Source organism: Bufo bufo, chromosome 11 (assembly GCF_905171765.1).
Source record: "Bufo bufo chromosome 11, aBufBuf1.1, whole genome shotgun sequence".
Lineage (NCBI taxonomy): Eukaryota > Metazoa > Chordata > Amphibia > Anura > Bufonidae > Bufo > Bufo bufo.
This window is the reverse complement of record NC_053399.1, coordinates 77,624,853-77,644,700: the sequence shown is the minus strand read 5'-3', so window position 1 is coordinate 77,644,700 and position 19,848 is coordinate 77,624,853. Positions and strand designations below refer to the sequence as shown.

The following is a 19,848-nucleotide window of genomic DNA, read 5'->3' as shown; positions in this document are numbered from 1 at the left end:
CACCCCGTCCCCATCAATAGTTTTAGTCAGTCTATTATAGTAATCCGCTTCACACCCACGTGACTTTATCATGTCACGTGACCTCGTCACATCGCAAGGTCCTTGCGGCGCATAGAGTTGACAGAGACAACACGATTATTTACCCTGTGAGGACCTGGGGGGTATCCGGGGAGCCTCATGCGCTGGTTTGCTTTTGGATACGGAGGGTTTGGGCAGCTGGGGGCGGGAGAAGAGCTCGCCTTAACCCTTCCAACGCCTGTTCAGGTTATAGACAGCAAAGAAATCGTCAAAGCTGTGCCGTCCTGGAGTTATACTGCCCTCGTGACAGGTGCGCCACCTAGTGGTCATTAGTTATATGACTGCATGTGAACCTGCTGTCACCTCTGCCCTGTGGCAGAGGTGAAAATTTTTTCCTTTTTTTTATTTTTATCTTTGCATTGCCAGCCATAACTTTTTTTTTTTTTTTTTGCTGTATAGGGGCTCTATGAGGGCTTGTTTTTTGTGGGGTGAGTTTTAGTTTTTACTGGTATCTTTTTGGGGTACACACGACTTTTTGCTCACTTTTTGGCAGTAGTAACACCTATGAGATATTCACTGGTTGCCTGTCAGGCCGTGCCTCAGGCTCAGCTCTGCAGGCAGCTCGCTAAGACAGGCCTGGGAGTCTTCTGAAGGCCAAGGCTGTCATAGTAACCGTTCAGAGTCCCATGATTTCACTGAAACAAAGATCTAAAAGCAGTTTAGCAGCAAACTTTGTGAAAACTAATATTTGTGTCATTCTCAAAACTTTTGGCCACGACTGTATAAAATCGCAAGTAAGTGCGGATGCGGTGCGATTTTCTCGCACGGTTGCTAGGAGACGATCGGGATGGGGACCTGATCATTATTATTTTCCCTTATAACATGGTTATAAGGGAAAATAATAGCATTCTGAATACAGAATGCAGAGTAAAGTAGCGCTGGAGGGGTTAAAAAAAATAAATTAAATTATTTGACTCCCCTTAATCCACTTGCTCGCGCAGACGGCATCTCTTCTGTCTTCATCTTTGCTGTGTACAGGAAAAGGACCTGTGGTGACGTCACTGCGCTCATCACATGGTCCATCACATGATCCATCACCATGGCAAAAGATTATCTAATGGATCATGTGATGACCGGAGTGACGTCACCACAGGTCCTATTCCTACTGCACAGCAAAGAAGGAGACAGAAGAGATGCCGGCAGCGCCAGCAAGTGGAATAAGGTGAGTTAAATACATTATTATTTTTTGAACCCCTCCAGCCCTATTGTACTATGCATTCTGTATTCAGAATGCTATTATTTTCCCTTATAACCATGTTATAAGGGAAAATAATACAATCTACAGAACAGCGATCCCAAGCCCGAACTTCTGTGAAGAAGTTCGGGTTTGGGTACCAAACACACGCGATTTTTCTCACGCGCGTGCAAAACGCATTACAATGTTTTGCACTCGCGCGGAAAAATCGTGCATGTTCCCGCAACGCACCCGCACATTTTCCCGCAACGCCCGTGTGAAAGAGGCCTTAAAGTTTAGCTTCTGTGCTGGAACAGAGCATTGTGCTAAATGTCAGTGGATTTTTACGTACACTGTCCGGTGCTTTCACACCCAGGATCTAGTGGCCCGCTCCACTCAGCTAATCCTGGCATAGCACATGGGTACAGGGCACCCATGTACTATGCCAAGAGTTAGTAATCCTCCAGGGAGCACATTGCTGATAAACCTCACAGTCCGTACTCCGTACACCGCCGAGCTGTCAGCACTGTACGGAGAACTGAGTTTTAAGCGCACAGTGAATGGTGCGCTTTAGGCAGGGAAAAGACTAAGGCCTAGTTCACACGACCGTATGGCTTTTATTGTTTTTTGCGGTCCGTTTTTCACGGATCCGTTGTTGTGTTTCCTTTCCGTTTCACCGTTCTGTTTTTCCGTATGCCATGTACAGTATACAGTAATTACTAGGGTTGTCCCGATACCGATACTAGTATCGGTATCGGGACCGATTCCGAGTTTTCTCGGCGGTACTCAGCCGCCGATACCCCGCCCCGATACATAAATAGAATACTATGGGCGTAACTATGGGCGGGGCCCGGTGCAGTCACTGTACTCTTACACCGGGCCCCGCCGCTCACCAAAGTATTTATAAACATGAATCCTTATCCTGTTATTAAGTTGAACTAACGCTGCCCTCTCCCATGTTCCCCTGTATCCCCCTGTATCCCCACAGCACTTACTTAAGCTTCCATAGCAGGCAGAGCGGACGGCACCAGTAACGTCACTCACTGACGTAGAGCGCCTGCTCCGCCCACTTTATGAATGAAGCAGGCGGAGCAGGCGCGCGACGTCAGTGAGTGACGTTACTGGTGCCGTCCGCTCTGCCTGCTATGGAAGCTTAGCTGCTTAAGTAAGTGCTGTGGGGATACAGGGGGATACAGGGGAACATGGGAGAGGGCAGCGTTAGTTCAACTTAATAACAGGATAAGGATTCACGTTTATAAATACTTCAGTGAGCGCGGGGCCCGGTGTATTGGGGGACACTGTTATGAGGGGGATCTGTGGATGACATATAGCAGTGTCATCCACAGATCCTCCCCATAACAGCACCATCCACAGATCCCCCACCAAATAACAATGCCATCCTCAGATCCCCCCACCCCATAACAATGCCATCCACAGATATCCCACCCCATAGCAGTACCATCCACAGATCCCCATAACAGTGCCATCCACAGATCCCCCATAACAGTGCCATCCACAGATCCCCATAACAGTGCCATCCACAGATCCCCCATAACAGTGCCATCCACAGATCCCCATAACAGCGCCATCCACAGATCCCCATAACAGCGCCATCCACAGATCCCCCATAACAGTGCCATCCACAGATCCCCCATAACAGTGCCATCCACAGATCCCCATAACAGTGCCATCCACAGATCCCCATAACAGTGCCATCCACAGATCCCCATAACAGTGCCATCCACAGATCCCCCATAACAGCGCCATCCACAGATCCCCATAACAGCGCCATCCACAGATCCCCCATAACAGCGCCATCCACAGATCCCCCATAACAGTGCCATCCACAGATCCCCCATAACAGTGCCATCCACAGATCCCCCATAACAGTGCCATCCACAGATCCCCCATAACAGTGCCATCCACAGATCCCCCATAACAGTGCCATCCACAGATCCCCATAACAGTGCCATCCACAGATCCCCCATAACAGTGCCATCCACAGATCCCCCATAACAGTGCCATCCACAGATCCCCCATAACAGTGCCATCCACAGATCCCCATAACAGTGCCATCCACAGATCCCCCATAACAGTGCCATCCACAGATCCCCCATAACAGTGCCATCCACAGATCCCCCATAACAGTGCCATCCACAGGTCCCCCATAACAGTGCCATCCACAGATCCCCCACATGACAGTGCGTCATCCACAGATCCACAGATCCCCCAAAACGGTCACATGACATTTAAAAAAAGTATCGGTATTCGGTATCGGTGACTACTTGAAAAAAAGTATCGGTACTTGTACTCGGTCCTAAAAAAGTGGTATCGGGACAACCCTAGTAATTACATAGAATAAATTGGGCTGGCCATAACATTTTTAATAGACGGTTCAGAAAAAAACGGAACAGAAACGGAAGACATACGGATGCATTTCCGTATGTGTTCCGTTTTTTTGGCGGACCCGTTGACTTGAATGGAGGCACGACCCGTGATTTACGGCCAAATATAGGACAAGCTCTATCTTTCAACGGAACGGAAATACGGAAGCGGAATGCATACGGAACACATTCCGATTTTTTTTGCGGGACCATTGAAATGAATGGTTCCGTATACGGACCGTATGCGGAACACAAAAAAACGGCCCGTACACTCGCAAAAAAAACGTTCGTGTGAACTAGGCCTCAGAAAAACAAAAAATGTATTAATATTAAAGTATATTAGAAAAAAGTTTTATCATATTAAAGTTTTACACAAAGGTTTAGTTACTCTTTAAAGATGGCGCTGTTTTATACAGCAGACACTCGCGGATGTTTAACACTTCAGATGCCGTGGTCAAACCTGACCACGCCATCTGAGCACGTGCTTCCTCCAGTGGCGATCGTAGGAGCCCCTGTCATAGAGAATGTCTGTAGCAAGGCTCCATAGGAAACTAGTACATCTCTCATAGACTCCAGTGCTAATGTATTGGAGTGTATGAGAGAGGCAATTTAATGATGCTTGTTATAATTCACTATATAAAAAAAAATTATGTTTTTAAAAAATAAAATATTAAAATTCACCCCCTTTCCCCAAAATAAAAATAAACACATCATGGGTATCGTCACACGCGAAAACGCACATACTATAAAAATATTTTCCCCATATGGCAAGCGGTCAAACAGAAAAAAAAAATGACCGTTTCACCATTTTTGGGATCAAAAAGTCGTACACACCCCTGAATGGTATGAATGAAAAGTAAAGATCACCCTGCAGAAAATGAGCTCTAACTACCAAAAAGTTATGAGTCCGAATATGGCAATGAAAGAAGAAAACAGGTTTTAATTATTTTATCAGTATCAAAACGCAAGAAAAAACATTCATACTGTTCTGTAGAAAGAAAGTAACTGGTCAGTTTTATCGCATATTGAACATCATAAATAAAAAAAATAAAAAACCTGTCAAACTGTGGAGGAATTGCTTTTTTTCTACCTTATTTGGAATTTTTTTCCCGCTTCCCACTACATCATATGCAATATTAAAGGGTGGCGTTGGAAAGTACAACTTGTCCCGCAAAAAAATAAAAAAAATAAAGCCCTTTGTGAACGGAAAAATAAAAAAGTTATGGCTCTGGTAAGGCAGGGAGCGCAAAACGAAAACGAAAAAACCTCCCTACGCCAGGTTTCTGGTGTAAACAGAGCTGCAGATTTTGGTGTAAGCCCCAATTGTAGTAATTTTTGAGGCTTCTAGAAGGTTTTACACAAGGAATGGCCTTTTCAAAAAGAATAAAGTATACATGAAATCTACACTGGCTTCTATCTGGAGAAGACCAGAGTATAAACCATCAGCTTTCATGAATTCCCCGCTATGTGGAAGCCTAAGGGCTCATTTGAGGAATGAGTGCGGACCCATTCACTTCAATGGGGCTGCAAAAGATACGGACAGTGCGCCGTGTGATGTCCGCATCCGTAGTTCCATTCCACGGCCCCGCAAAAAAGATAGAACATGTCCTATTCTTGTCCGATTTGGGCTGGACGTTCCATTCTGCAAAATGTGGAACGCACATTTGCAAACCGCAAAACAGACATGGTCATCTGAATGAACCCTTCAACCCTTCAACTTCTGTTTCCATCGATGGTCAGTGTTAGCCATATGTGTTGGTTGTCCTGGACAAGCCCAATACTGACATGAGGCACAATTGAAAGTAGCTTGGTCCAGCTGGATTTTGAGGTACATTGCCCACCAAAAACTGATGGCTTGTTAGTCCGTGTTGGGTAGCTGGGGTTGGGGCTCACTACTTCCAGGACGGGTAGAGGTCTAGTAAAAGAATGAATTAGGAGGTGCTCTACAGTTTGCTGGGAGTGACCCCTTCTATGGTGAATATAACCGGCAGCATAGTGTTTTTGACGCCTGTCCCAGAGTCACATTGACTGTTAAGGATGTTTTTGATCTGCAGATGAAGGTTCCCTCCAGCTATCTGGGTGCATCAGGGGGAGCCCTCACCAATTCACCTCTTTCCCTGGGCTGGATTGTCATGATGTTCTTCCATCTGAAAAATATCTTCTTGTTCTAATGAAAGACCGGGCAGAATGTTGGGACGTTACTCACCTGGATTGTGAAGGAACGTTGCCAGAACCCATGTGGAAGATGGCGTTATCTGATGTGTCCAGTACTGGTAAGTGCAGTTGTATACACATCCTAGGAGACCTAGGAGTCCTTCAGGGTCCAGTGACAATGTTGCCTTGACAGGGACCGGTTCCTGCATAGTCATCTTGCCTAGCCCTGCCGATCAGAGATGGAGGGGCTGGCAGAGGAAGCAGAAGGAACAAGGGTGCACAGAGTGGCTTGGGCCCGGCCTCGGTGCACTTAACTGCTAATTTTCTTATGGATTGAAAGTAATTTTTTTCCAGAATGAAGAAAACAGATCACCAAGTGAAAGGTATCATTACATTCAGTTGAGCTAGACCTATGACCATCTGAATACGTCCCAATCCTGCTTGATGTAGTTTCGTGGATACCAGCCCATCCTCTTAATTAATAATGGGTTAAGAAAGAGTAAAAGGAGTTTGCTTCTTTCCTTAGGACATATTTGACTTCTTCTAAGAAAAGAGTTCATGGAGCAAAAAGTAATAGTGAAAGATGTTTCTTATATACAACCATTTTTCTCTTCTGCAGCCACCTAATACCTGGTAGCAGACTGTAACGGACCGTTCAGCACACAACTCCGTTCAGACGATATCCTCCTTTCAGATTGACAGGCAGTTACTGCAAGCACCAATTTCCCGAACTGCAAACTACACGAACACTGGAAACCGCTGAACAGGAAAAGCATACAATCGGCTTACACTCCTGGCAATCAGCATACAATCCAATTCCCCCAATAACGAGACGACACTTCAGTTAGAGGTCAAGCAGAACACTTTAATGGGTTATTTTTCAGCCTTTTATGCAGGTCTCCTAGCAAGGGACACTCCCCCTGGGGCCCTTGTAAAAGACGGTGACAGTGTATATTTTAGCCAATCACATGCATTTACAGTATTGAAACCTTCCCAGCAATTGTACACAAAATCCCCTTCCCTCTGTCTGTAACGCAATCAACAAAATACAATGAGCATTGTCTGTGACGCACTTAACTAACACACTGGCATTGTCTGTGACGCACTTAACTAACACACTGGCATTGTCTGTGACGCACTTAACTAACACACTGGCATTGTCTGAGACGCAATCCACAAAATACAATTACCAAACGTAATGGGCTAACTTAGTCACTCACAGACAGAAAACCCACATTTGTCCCCCAAACACAGAAAACACCCCAAAACTCCACATATCCCCATAATGTATACATCCATGGATAGCTCTGATCTGGGTGAACAACATATCCAAAAATCACCCAGATCCGAGCAGGGGTTCCCGAATTCCATGGAAGTCACATTTGGCCGGCCGCAAGCATGGCTTTCCTGCCCAAAACAGTTCCACAGATCTGGTCTGTCTTCTCCTTCAAAGTTAGTATGGGCCATAATCCTGGGGCAGGAGGCGGGCAAACAGCCCCCTCCAAAACACAGTGGCGAAGTGGCTTTCGCCACACAGACCCTGGCATCGCTTCGAGGCAGAGCTTGCTGAAGCCTTATCTGCAGAGGACCGGTGCCTGGCGTATACGACTCCTCTCGCTGATTAGACGCTGTCTATAAGGAGATAACGTATTCCCCAAATGCTGCCTCTCCCAGAGGAGGACTGACCACTCCTTCCACATGAACGACCATTTCGCTCATCGCACCTTTACACCGCCAGATAATCTTTGACAGTATTTATTTTTTTTAAATCCTACCTTATTGTATTTCTCAAGTAGCAGGGTGAAATGTAAGGCGGCAGTCACCATGTAGAAAAACATTTCCTTTATTCGTCTAAAAAAAGACAGTACATAGATGGTGGGGCGGACAAACATTCCTGCGGGTCATAGCAGCGATTGCGCTTCTTCTGGCCACCGACGTAATCGCGTCTCGGGAATGCTCCTTTATAAGCTTCCTGGCATTATTAATCATATAATTAATCATCACATTACATCATGGATACTAATGATAAAAACAGTTAAAAACAAGCAATTCATCCAAAAGGTCGCTATATCAATACACCAAAATATCATAGAAAAACGCAGAGGTCGTTTTTATCGTTCAAACCTAAAGGACCTAAAGCTTTGGAGCGGACGATCCTCCTGGCTTCCTTTTGTGATAGCAGGCGGTGTCGATCACCTCCCTGCGGGGGGTTGGGTACTTGTTCTATCCCAGAAAACTTTAGACATTCCGAGTTTCCTCCATGCGCTTCGCGTACATGACTTATTGACCTAGGACAACCTTTTCCTGCTCAAGTGATAAAACCATCTATGAGAGACACCTCCAAAATGTAAAATTGTATTCTGGGCAAAACGCACAATTACCGCATTTAGGATTTCCTTTAGGTCTTCTTTCTTGTAACCAAATCGTGGTGCAGCAAAGAGTTGGTCGCCGTGGGTTTGCGAAATCCCTCCGTGACCAACTCGTCGCCTCTCACCACTACAGCCGCATCCAGGACCTGCAAGCCCTGATTACCGTAATTATAGGTAAATTCCATATTCATATCGTTAAGTAACAAACGCCATGCATTGTGAGTCATTCCCCGACCAAACTATAAAAACATCGTCCACATATCGTAAAAATGTTTTTATAAAACACAAAAACGGATTATCCGATGAAAAAATTAACCTATCCTCGAATCTGGCCAGCTATATGTTAGTAAAGGTGCATGATACTGGCGTCCCCATGGCCGCACCATTCTTTTTTGGTCTATACCACTGCTCCCCAAATCTGAATACATTATTGCTGAGTACAAATTCCAAACCTTCGCTAGCGAATTGACAAAACAACTCACTCTTCCCAGTATTGCCCAGTATATGCATTACTGCAGCTGCCCCATGCGGTATTCGGGTATATAAATTCTCGACTTCAAGGGAGATCAAACTGTATCCATCCTGCCAATGGGTATCTTTTAATGCCAATACAAAATCATTGGTATCTTTAGCATAGGTCTCAGCAGCCAATCAATATACGAGCCGATCCCTGCCGAAATAGGGCAGCCGGGGGGGTCAGCCACTTATGCACTTTGGGTAAAAAATACCAAGAGGGCTTGGTAGGGAACAGAGGTATCAATTTTTCAGCCATATAATCAGAAAGGAAATCGTACGTAACATACTTATAAACTACCGGTAAGCTTTTTAATTTATTCTGGATCTCTGCAATGGGGTTATTAGATATCATTTGGTAGGTACTCTCATCTCTTAGCTGTCGGAGTATTGCCTAGACATAAGTACCACATTGCCCTCCTTGTCGGGTGGCTTTACAATAAGATCCACTTAGGAGCTTCCTTCTCTTTTCTGCTTATATTCTCAGTAGTTGTCACGGAAGGTGTACAGCAAACTAGAAGACACAAAAGGAAGATCCGACTGACTGGATCCAAAACTAAGGAACCAAAGGGATAGCTCTGCAACAGACCTGGCTCTCTCCCTAACTGCTCAGCCTATGCAAAATTCTCAATGGTAGAAGATCGCATATCCTCGTACCTCGACTGTATAATCCCTGAACACCCTATAATAGTGAGGGGATACGACCATTGGCTCCCTACACTTGATACGGAGGGAATCAGGGTCACCTGGGATCCAGCAAACAGGAAAATACACATGAATGAACAAAACTTATCTGTAGAAGACTCAGTAGTAGCATCCAGCATGCATACACTCCAGGAAGTTGTATAAACTGCAAAGTGATGCAGTATGGGAAGGGATTTAAAGGGATGCAATCAGTGCAACTACATGACAGCTGAGAGAGGCTAACGAGATGAGAAAATGAAAGCAAAACAAAAGAAACCTCAAGTGGGAGGTTCTGAAGAACGTCTGTCAGAGCTTCTCAGATGTCTGGTGGTGACAGTAGTACTGGGATATATTAATGCTCTAGTTTCTTTTAGTATTTGTTGATGGAATATATCAATAATTCCTCCAGCCGGCAAGGGGGGACAACGTGTGGGGTTTATTCCCCCTGTGACCTCGTGGGGCATCTCGCCCTCATTATCTTCACCAGTGAATTTCAGATCAGTCAATAACTCAGAGCATCTGATATTTCTTCTTCATCAGGTTTAGTTGAGATACTAAAACCCAATTGGTTTATGTTCACTGGTATCTCGCCCTCGTTATTCGGGGCATATTACTAAACATTTTAAATACATCTATTTCGAAGCCAACAGAATCAGATTGCTCCACCAGACTATATCCCAATCCTTTCTGAAGGACTGATATACATTCAGGTGTCAGAGTTATTACAGTACTTTCTTTCAACTCATGTCCGGTAATTAGACTCGATGTCTCCATGACACTTGTTTTTTCTATCGGGTGGATTTCCTGACGTTTCCTTGTTTTCCTTCGGCTCCTTCCGATGTTTCGCCTAAAGGGATTTTTTTATATTTAGGGTCGGGTTGTTCATTAGCGTTATTCGTGTCATCTGATACACTGGGGTCCGAGTCTGTAGTCCAGCAGTCACTCCGTGTGCGTCTCTGGTAGCGTTTTCTTCTTTTTATTCCAGTCGAACGCCCTACCTGTTTCATAATCTCGTTTGTCTCTTAAGAATTTGTCTCTTTTTCAGCTTGAGTAATCACCAATTTTTCATTTCATTTCTTTTCAAATGCTTGCATCTGATTTTCCGTCAATCTAGTTTGCAGTTCATTCTTCATCTTAATTAACTCTTCTTATGTTCGAGTTCATCCCGCTTCAAAACCATCTCTAAGATATTCAGGGAGAAATCGGCATGCAGTTGTTGCCATTCTGTTACCAAGGTATTGTCATTTTCATACTGCATAACTTCCTTATACACACGGAGTCCTCTCGGGACCCTTCTGCTTTCTTTATAGGACTTATATACAGACCTCTAATTGTAAAAAGTGGTGTTCAATGCAGATCATCATGCAGAAGTAGTCCAGGGAGCCCAGGAGAGGGGCAGAGGAGAGGAGTGATTGATTGTAGTTATTACTCACTCTGACGCTCCCCCTGGGCCGTACAGTGATGGAGAGGGTGCATCTTCCTTCCCTCCAAGGCATAGCCTGGCTCTGAGGTTCCCCTACTTGGTGGTGGTTCGGGGTTCCCTTGATGGTGAGGAATTGTGAGGCAGCGGTGGAGGCAATGATGAGGCAGTCTCCAACAGTAGAAAACTTCTTTACTGAACAATCAAGTTCAGGTATATTAGACACAGTTCTCAGCACACATGGACTGGCAGTTCTTGCACAATGTGCAATTTCCACAGTTCTCACAGGTTACACGGCTGCAAAGTCAATAGGCCAATAAGTCTGTTTAAAGCAATTTTGCTCACACTTCCCTTTTCTGTCCCACACTCATGCGGCCAGAAATAGGGATACAACACTTTCTCTCTGTGCAACCATGAGGCCGCCCCCAACATTAGACTACTGGTTTCCATGGTAGAATGGAGTGTAGTGGGCATATCCAGATTTTGCCTTTGTTAAAGGCACCAGAAGACTTGAATCTCCCGAACAGATTAGCTATGGAGTCTATAAGCTTCCTGTTAAGCAGTTTATCTCCACAGAGCATCTACACACACCTCATCTCAACACTGGAATGCTTTTCAAATATATTTTGCTCTTTTCTCCATTTTTTTTTTTTTTTTGTCTGGCCGGTTCACTACACAGGGCTATGTCTTCACTTCTTTCACTTCACTGTCTAGACACTAACTCCTCACCCTGGGTTTTAACCACTCCCTAGGTTTAGACCCCCTTTTAAAGACTTTTTAAAATCTGAATACAGGATGCAAAAACCGTCATGACCACTACAGCTTTCTCTCTGTTTTACTGGTTAGGATGTCACCAGATTAAAAAAAATACCTTTACATATTCCACTAGATTTAACACTTGAGTAAAAAAAAAATTGGAAAATTTTGGCTAATATCTAATATATTTTGTATTTGTAGCTTTCCCCTTGGTAGCCAAAGGGCATGTATTGCCTCAGCCCCCATTCTTCAGGGAACTTACACCCACGCTTCAAGCTAAAAAGATGGCTCTGGGAAATGAACATGCTGTGCTGGTGACATCTGATGGGAAGGTGCTGACCTGGGGAGCCGGGAGGTATGGCAGAATGTGTCACTTTAAAGGTTTGTCTTGTATGATTGTGTTTTATCGTTTGTCTTTCTTATACTGTGCCTCTGATTGTAAGACATGGACAGCTGGGGCATGGAGATGTAGAAGATGTCTCAGAACCTCGTATAGTGGAAGCTCTGCATGGTGTGACCATGAGTGAAGTGGCAGCAGGAGGATGGCACACAGCTTCCATCAGTGGTAATCATCTCCTCTTCTTCTTCAAAAAAAGGTTAAAACAATAGTAGGGTACAGAGTTTCTGATTGCAGTACTCAGCACAGCCCCAAATAAATGTGCTCCTGCTCGAACAGCTCGGATCGGCACTCCTGCTTAACCCCTTACATGCCACGGGCAATGGCGCCCGCCGCATATAAGGGGTGACAGAGGGAGCAGCCTCCTTCTATATCCCATTAGCACCCCGCAAATGCAATCGCAGGGTGCCGATGTGTGTAAATGCCGGCTGGGACCTGGTGTAGGCCCCAAGCCTGCCTTGAGTGTTTTCCAGCAGGCTGCTGGTCAATGACAGTATAGCACTGACATTAAAATGCAATGTACTATAGGAACAATGCATTGCATTTAGAAGCAATCAAAAGTTTGCCTGTTATAGTCCCCTTGTGGGACTATTAAGTGGTTAGGAGTAGATAAAGCAAAAATACATTTATTAAATTTAAAAAATTCCAATAAAAAAATGTTTTTTTTCCATTGAAAATATGCTTTTCAATGGAAAGAAATTGCAAAAATAAAATCTACCCCACATGTTTGGTATCTCAACATCCGTAACCACCTGCACTACACAAATATCATGGAAATTATTCCCTATGGTGAATGCCGTGAAAAAAACCCATAAAAAAAATAGAAAATTTGCTCATTTATTCTTAGTCGCCACAGAAAAAACTTAATAACAAGCGATCAAAACGTCAAAGATCAACAAGCCCACACACAACTCCATAGAAAGAAAAATAAAAAAGTTATGGATGTTGGGATGCGGCAATGCAAATAGATTTACTTCTTTTTGATAAAAGGGGGTTTATTGCACAAAAATAGTAAAACGTAAAAAAAATATATATGAAATTTGGTATTTTCTGTAATCGTACTGACCCAGAGAATAAAGATATTGTGTTATTTATGCCGAAAAATGAATGCGGCAATATTTATAACATTAAAAACTCAGTGGAAGTATTGCTGTTTTTCCCTATCTCCCTCCCAGAAAGAGTTAAAAAGAAAAAGTTAATCAGCAAGTTACCGTATGTGTACCCCAAAATGGCACCATTAAAAACTACAACTTGTCCCGAAAAAAAACATGCAGCTACATAGACGGAAAAATAAAAAAGTTATTGCTCTTGGAAGGCGACGATGAAAAAAAAGGAAGAAAAACGCTTGATCAGTAAGACCCAAAAATAGGCTGGTCACTAAGGGGTTAAGTGGAGTTATCTTCAAATGACAAATGTGAAAAATATCTAGTTGTGAAACTCACTAATGTCTTTGGTTTATCTAGAAAGCGGAGATTTATATTGCTGGGGATGGAATGAATCTGGACAGTTGGGACTTCCTTCAAAGGCTTTACAACAAGAACGTAAGCTAGATAACGCCGCTCTGCACGTACCCCACTGTTCTTCAGGGGTTACCTCTAATGAAGGACCTTCTGGATGCCAGGTAGAAGATGACAGTGACTATATTGCAATTCAACCTTTCCCGGCATTGATCGATTTACCACAAGAAACTGAAGCAGCAAAAATCAGCTGTGGATCCCGACATACTGCTGCGCTGAACCGTAAGGACTTCCTTCTACAACTAGTAGATCATGTTAGTGGTGCTCAAGCCCTTGAGATATTACCGTCCTCAGAACATAGGCTGCTGACCGCAACTAAGGGCTCTTTCACACCTGCGTTATTGTCTTCCGGCATACAGTTCCGTCGTCGGGGCTCTATGCCGGAAGAATCCTGATCAGGATTATCCTAATGCATTCTGAATGGAGAGAAATCCGTTCAGGATGCATCAGGATGTCTTCAGTTCCGGTACGGAACGTTTGTTGGCCGGAGAAAATACCGCAGCATGCTGCGCTTTTTGCTCCGGCCAAAAATCCGGAACACTTGCCGCAAGGCCGGATCCGGAATTAATGCCCATTGGAAGGCATTGATCCGGATCCGGCCTTAAGCTAAACGTCGTTTCGGCGCATTGCCGGAGCCGACATTTAGCTTTTTCAGAGTGGTTACCATGGCTGCCGGGACGCTAAAGTCCTGACAGCCATGGTAAGTGTAGCGGGGAGCGGGGGAGCAGTGTACTTACCGTCCGTGCGGCTCCCCGGGCGCTCCAGAGTGACGTCAGGGCGCCCCAAGCGCATGGATCACGTGATCGCATGGATCACGTCATCCATGCGCATGGGGCGCTCTGACGTCATTCTGGAGCGCCCGGGGAGCCGCACGGACTGTAAGTATACCGCTCCCCCGCTCCCCGCTACTACTATGGCAACCAGGACTTTAATAGCGTCCTGGGTGCCATAGTAACACTGAAAGCATTTGGAAGACGGTTCCGTCTTCAAATGCTTTCAGTACACTTGCGTTTTTCCGGATCCGGAGTGTAATTCCGGCAAGTGGAGTACACGCCGGATCCGGACAACGCAAGTGTGAAAGAGGCCTAACGGGGAATTTGATTCCCCTGCAGCCCTTCTCCTGAATGGTCTTCTGAACGGAGACAGTCTGGTGATTATATTATAGTTGCAGCCAGCACTCATACTGTCCAATATTTTTGGTAGTGAAGGATTTATCTGGAGCCACTTCCAAAAGTGGGCTCTTTCCCTGGGAGATACTTCTTTGCATATTTCCCATGGTGCATTGCCACTCCTTACACAGTTGGTCTCTTTAAAGGGGTTATCCCATGACTAATGTAAAAAGTGAAAATCAGACATCATATAGTAGATGACAATCCCTTTCTAACAAAGCTAGAACCAGCCCTGAACCGCACATGGATCCAGAGATCTCCTCATTCATTGCTCTGCTAGATTTATATCAAGCGACAGCTCAAGGGGAGTGTCTTTTCTGCTGCAGCTTAGGGGGCGTGTCTCAGCTCTCCCTATCACAGCTCAGGGGGCGTGTCTCAGCTTTCTATCACAGCTCAGGGGGCGTGTCTCAGCTCTCCCTATCACAGCTCAGGGGGCGTGTCTCAGCTCTCTATCACAGCTCAGGGGGCGTGTCTCAGCTCTCCCTATCACAGCTCAGGGGGCGTGTCTCAGCTCTCTATCACAGCTCAGGGGGCCTGTCCATGTTCTTCCTATCACAGCTCAGGAGCTGTGTCTCAGCTCCCCCTATCACAGCTCAAGGGGAGTGTCTTTTCTGCTGCAGCTAAGGGGGCGTGTCTCAGCTCCCCCTATCACAGCTCAAGGGGAGTGTCTTTTCTGTTGCAGCTAAGGGGGCGTGTCTCAGCTCCCCCTATCACAGCTCAGGGGGCGTGTCTCAGCTCTCCCTATCACAGCTCAAGAGGCAGGTGAAGGATGAAACTGAGCATGTGCGGCCTTCTCATTGAGCAGGTCAAAGAAATAAGAAAAAACACAAACTGCAGGTGGCGCTATACAGATAAATTTTTTTTGAATAATTTTTAATTACATACAATTACAAAAGTATTCAGATCCAGGTGCTGGATGGAAAACTGTCGAATATTTTTCGTGGGACAACCCCATTAAGGAGAGACAGTACAGTGCTTTGCATCGATGGACAATGCACTTCATTATGGTGAAACAATAAGCATTCATTTTACAGATCTTTTTTTCTATTTTGACAGGTTGTGGTGAGCTGTACACTTGGGGATGGGGTAAGTTCATGTAAAAGGGCAGGAAAGGAGTTATCCCACAAATTTTGTTAGGTTTATTTATGTACATTACATTTTCCTCTTTGGTAGCGCCCCCTGCTGTTCCTCCTTCTGGTCCACCTTCTCCTGCATTCAGTGGTGGACTGACATGTAGCCTCCCTGCTTCCTTCCGCTCCCCTCAGTGCTTGTGTAGTGATCTCGAAGAGAAGCAGGTGACATGGTCCAGACATCTCTCATTCATTCATCCCATAGGAATGTATATCTCTCTCTAGACAGGGGAGAAGGAAATTGGGTGGGCATCACATACCATACGTATCTCTGGGGTCATATGCGAGGGACTATTTTTTCATGCAGGGCAGGAAGGAGTTAGCTGATGGCAGTGTATCCTGGGAGATGCAGGTGCTGGATTGTCTCATGGGAGCTAACGCCCACCTACAGAAAGGGAAGAAAGTGAGTAAAACAAGTTTGAAATATATGGGATACCCTCTCTAACACTGTGTCCTCCTTGTCCACTCTAGGAAAGTATGGTCAGCTTGGACATGGAGACACCAAGACTCGGGATCAGCCGAAACGGGTGGAATTTTTTTACCACAATAAATTTTGTGTGAAAGATGTAACTTGTCGACATTGGAATACCTACGTAATGTGTGTTTTGAAAGCAAAATAAATTATTTTTTTAATGACTGGACTGGATCATCCCTGGGAGGATGGACTTTCTCGTGAGATATATATAAACTGGAGAATATAGTAAAACGTTAAAAAAAATCATAGTAATGGTTAAATAGTCTCGGTATGTTGTAATGTTAGCAAGTTTAGTTGAGAAACTTCTTCATTTCCACCATGGCTGACCATTCCAGTTCAGTTCCAGGTAGAAGAACTGTTAGGTAAGTACATTTACACCAAGAACCATCCATTTTCAGAATGAAATTGGCCATAAGGCCTCATGCACATGGCCGTTCCGTTTTTTGGCGGTCCGCAAACCGCGGATCCGCAAAAAACGGAAGCCGCCCGTATGCCTGGGAAATGTCCTGTTGGGAAGCCTATAGATACGTAACACCTACCTAAACATTGCTGCAGAGACCAAGGGCAACCCTTCACGGCAGCGGTATTCCCAAATGGCTCATGTACACGAGCATGTGTGCCCGTGCTGAGAACCGCAAATAGTGGCCAAGTGCTTCCATGGCCCTCCGCTCCATATCTTGTGGATTGCAGATTCAAGTCAATGGGTGTTTGCAGTCCGCAATATGGGCATGGGGCGGGCACGGACGTGTGAATGAGGCTTTACTGTCATCAGCGTTTCTCCTGACACGCAGAGAAGATGCTGCAGCTTCAGAAACAGCCAGCTCACCATACCAGGGATCCCTCCACATACTAGAAGGAGCAAGACTGAGCATGTGCGTCCACGTCGGCACTGGTGGACACAGAAAGGGTGTCGCTAGTCTGTCATTCCTGTAATATTTGGAGATCTAAAGGAGTTTTTCAGGCTCCACATCCTGAGGATAGGTCCTGAATATCGGATTGGTGGAGGCCCCCCTCTGATCAGCCGTTCCCTAGTACTTTGGAGCTATAATTCCAGCTCTTCACTTGGGTTGGAGCTGCATTAACCTGGCAGGCCACTACACTGCGAATGAAGCTGTGCTTCCAGCTCCGTTCAAAGTGCTAGTTCTGGCGTCGTCCTAAAGCATGGAGGACAGAGACTTTAGGAGGTCAGGGCTAGGCGTTACCATGTTCACACTGCCTGGCCCTATCAATTAAGGTGCTGAGCCTTAGGGTAGGTGCTGAGCCTTAGGCCTCTTTCACACGGGCGTTGCGGGAACATGCGCAATTTTTCCGCACGAGTGCAAAACATTGTAATGCGTTTTGCACTAGCGTGAGAAAAATCGCCAATGTTTGGTACCCAAACCTGAACTTCTTCGCAGAAGTTCGGGCTTGGGATCGGTGTTCTGTAGATTTTATTATTTTCCCTTATAACATGGTTATAAGGGAAAATAATAGCATTCTGAATACAGAATGCATAGTAAAATAGCGCTGGAGGGGTTAAAAAAAATAAAAAAAAATATTAAACTCATCTTAATCCACTTGATCGCGCAGCCTGGCATCTCTTCTGTCTTCTTTTTTGCTGTGTGCAGGAAAAGGACCTGTGGTGACTTCACTCCGGTCATCACATGGTCCGTCACATGATCCATCACCATGGTATAAGGGAAAATAATAATGATCGGGTCTCCATCCCGATCGTCTCCTAGCAACCGTACGTGAAAATCGCACCGCATCCGCACTTGCTTGCGGATGCTTGCGATTTTCACGCAACCCCATTCATTTCTATGGGGCCTGCGTTACGTGAAAAACGCACATAGAGGAGCATGCTGCGATTTTCACGCAACGCACAAGTGATGCGTGAAAATCACAGCTCGTGTGCACAGCCCCATAGAAATGAATGGGTCATGATTTAGTGCGGGTGCAATGCCTTCACCTCACGAATCGCATCCGCGCGGAATACTCGCCCGTGTGAAAGAGGCCTTAGGGTAGGGCCAGACATGGGGGCCAGTGGGCGTTGGCGACATGACCTAAACCACGCAGCGCTGTGAGCCGCAGCCGTATTCTGTTATTCATTAACAACTTACTGACAAGTGCTCTTTATGGTTAAAGGGAATGTGTCGTCAGAAAATGGCCTATTGTTCAAATCACGTTTTTATGTTTTGGTGATTTATTTTTTTTATTTTCCACTATCTCTGCTTAGAAAAAGATGTGTACAATCCTACAATTTCCACACTAGGCCTAAAATATGTTAAAGGGGTTGTCCCACAAATAATATGCTGCAGCTGGATCTGAACCCTTTTGTGGGCTCAGTGGTTAGCGCTGGTGCCTTGCAGCGCTGGGGTCCTAGGTTCAAATACAAGACCAAGGACAACATCTGCCTGGAGTTTGTATGTTCTCCCCAGGTTCTCCGGTTTCTTCCCACACTCCAAAGACATACTGATAGGGACCTTAGATTGTGAGCCCCATTGGGGACAGCCTGATGCTAATGTCTGTAAAGCGCTGCGGAATAGAGAACCGCTATATAAGTGCATAAAATAAAGAAATAAATTATAGCTACTGAATTATTCACTGAAATCCATCTGTATAGCGCCACCTGCTGTTTGTCCTGCTCAGTGAGATGGCTGCAAAGGCTCAGTTCCATCCTTCAACTTCTACCAGCTGCAGCAGACAGGACACGCCCTCTGAGCTGGGAGCTTGAACAGTTTGTTTAAACTGGTGATCTATCCTCTGGATAGATCATCAGCATCTGATCGGCGGGGGTCCGACACCCGGGACCCCCGCCGATCAGCAGTTTGAGAAGGCAGCGGCGCTCCAGCAGCACCGCGGCCTTCTCACTGTTTACCGCCGGCCCAGTGACGTCACGACTAGTATCACTGGCCTGGGCGGGGCTAAGCTCCATTCAAGGGAACAGAGATTAGCCCCGCCCAGGCCAGTGGTCGTGACGTCAGTGGGCCGGCGGTAAACAGTGAGAAGGCCGCGGCGCTGCTGGAGCGCCGCTGCCTTCTCAAACAGCTGATCGGCGGGGGTCCTGGGTGCCGATCAGAAGCTGATAGATCATCAGTTAAACGAAAGTGCACAACCCCTTTAAGTCTAGCAGAACAATTGGAGAAATGAATGGGGAAATGTAATAGTAGATTTCTCGGCAAAACTGCGACTATTAGGCCTCTTTCACACGAGCGAGTTTTCTGTGCGGGTGCAATGCGTGATGCGAACACATTGCGCCCGCACTGAATCCTGACCCATTTATTTCAATGGGGCTGCGTACATGAGCGTTGTTTTCACGCATCACTTCTGCGTTGCGTGAAAATCACAGCATGTTCTATATTCCGGCCTCATAGATATGAATGGGGCTGCGTGAAAATGCGGATGCGATGCATTTTTCACGAATGGTTGCTAATAGATGTTGTTTGTAAACCTTCAGTTTTTTATCACTGGCGTGCAAAACGCATTGATGCCTCATGCACACGACCGTTCCATTTTATGCGGTCCGCAAAACACGGAAGCCGCCTGTGTGCCTTCCACAATTTGCGGAACAGAACAAGCGGCCCATTGTAGAAATGCCTATTCTTGTCCGCAAAACAGACAAGAATAGGACATGTTATATTTTTTTTGC

At 45.5% G+C, this 19,848-nt stretch overlaps 2 protein-coding genes across 4 annotated transcripts in view; one reads left to right on the top strand and one right to left on the bottom strand.

Moving 5' to 3' along the window:
• The window catches only part of LOC120981662 (protein-L-isoaspartate(D-aspartate) O-methyltransferase-like), a 29,761-nt gene extending 29,490 nt beyond the window's left edge, over window positions 1–271 (bottom strand). The window contains exon 1 of the mRNA XM_040411269.1: window positions 144–271. The gene's annotated coding sequence lies outside the window, so the exon portion shown is untranslated. The remainder of the gene's footprint in view (window positions 1–143) is intronic.
• On the top strand, window positions 115–16,425 carry RCCD1 (RCC1 domain containing 1). Of its 3 annotated transcripts, XM_040411264.1 has the most exons (8): window positions 115–328; window positions 5,691–5,909; window positions 11,734–11,887; window positions 11,976–12,097; window positions 13,393–13,470; window positions 13,516–13,668; window positions 15,672–15,701; window positions 16,217–16,418. In XM_040411264.1, the coding sequence occupies exons 1-8, from the start codon at window positions 178–180 to the stop codon at window positions 16,363–16,365; spliced, it is 1,056 nt and encodes a 351-aa protein (XP_040267198.1). In that variant the 5' UTR covers window positions 115–177; the 3' UTR covers window positions 16,366–16,418. The 3 variants fall into 3 exon arrangements, with proteins under 3 accessions (XP_040267198.1, XP_040267197.1, XP_040267199.1); XM_040411263.1 differs by having other exon boundaries at window positions 13,393–13,668; window positions 16,217–16,425; XM_040411265.1 differs by lacking the exon at window positions 11,976–12,097 and having other exon boundaries at window positions 11,734–11,913; window positions 16,217–16,424.
• The last annotated feature ends 3,423 nt before the right edge of the window (window positions 16,426–19,848 follow it).

Excerpts from the sequence above, each read along its gene's own strand:
- RCCD1 (XM_040411263.1), top strand. The coding sequence starts at position 178 with ATGCGCTGGTTTGCTTTTGGATACGGAGGGTTTGGGCAGCTGGGGGCG. Across the intron at positions 11,888-11,975 it reads CTGACCTGGGGAGCCGGGAG|ACATGGACAGCTGGGGCATG; the intron begins GTATGGCAGAAT and ends TCTGATTGTAAG. Across the intron at positions 12,098-13,392 it reads GCACACAGCTTCCATCAGTG|AAAGCGGAGATTTATATTGC; the intron begins GTAATCATCTCC and ends TGGTTTATCTAG.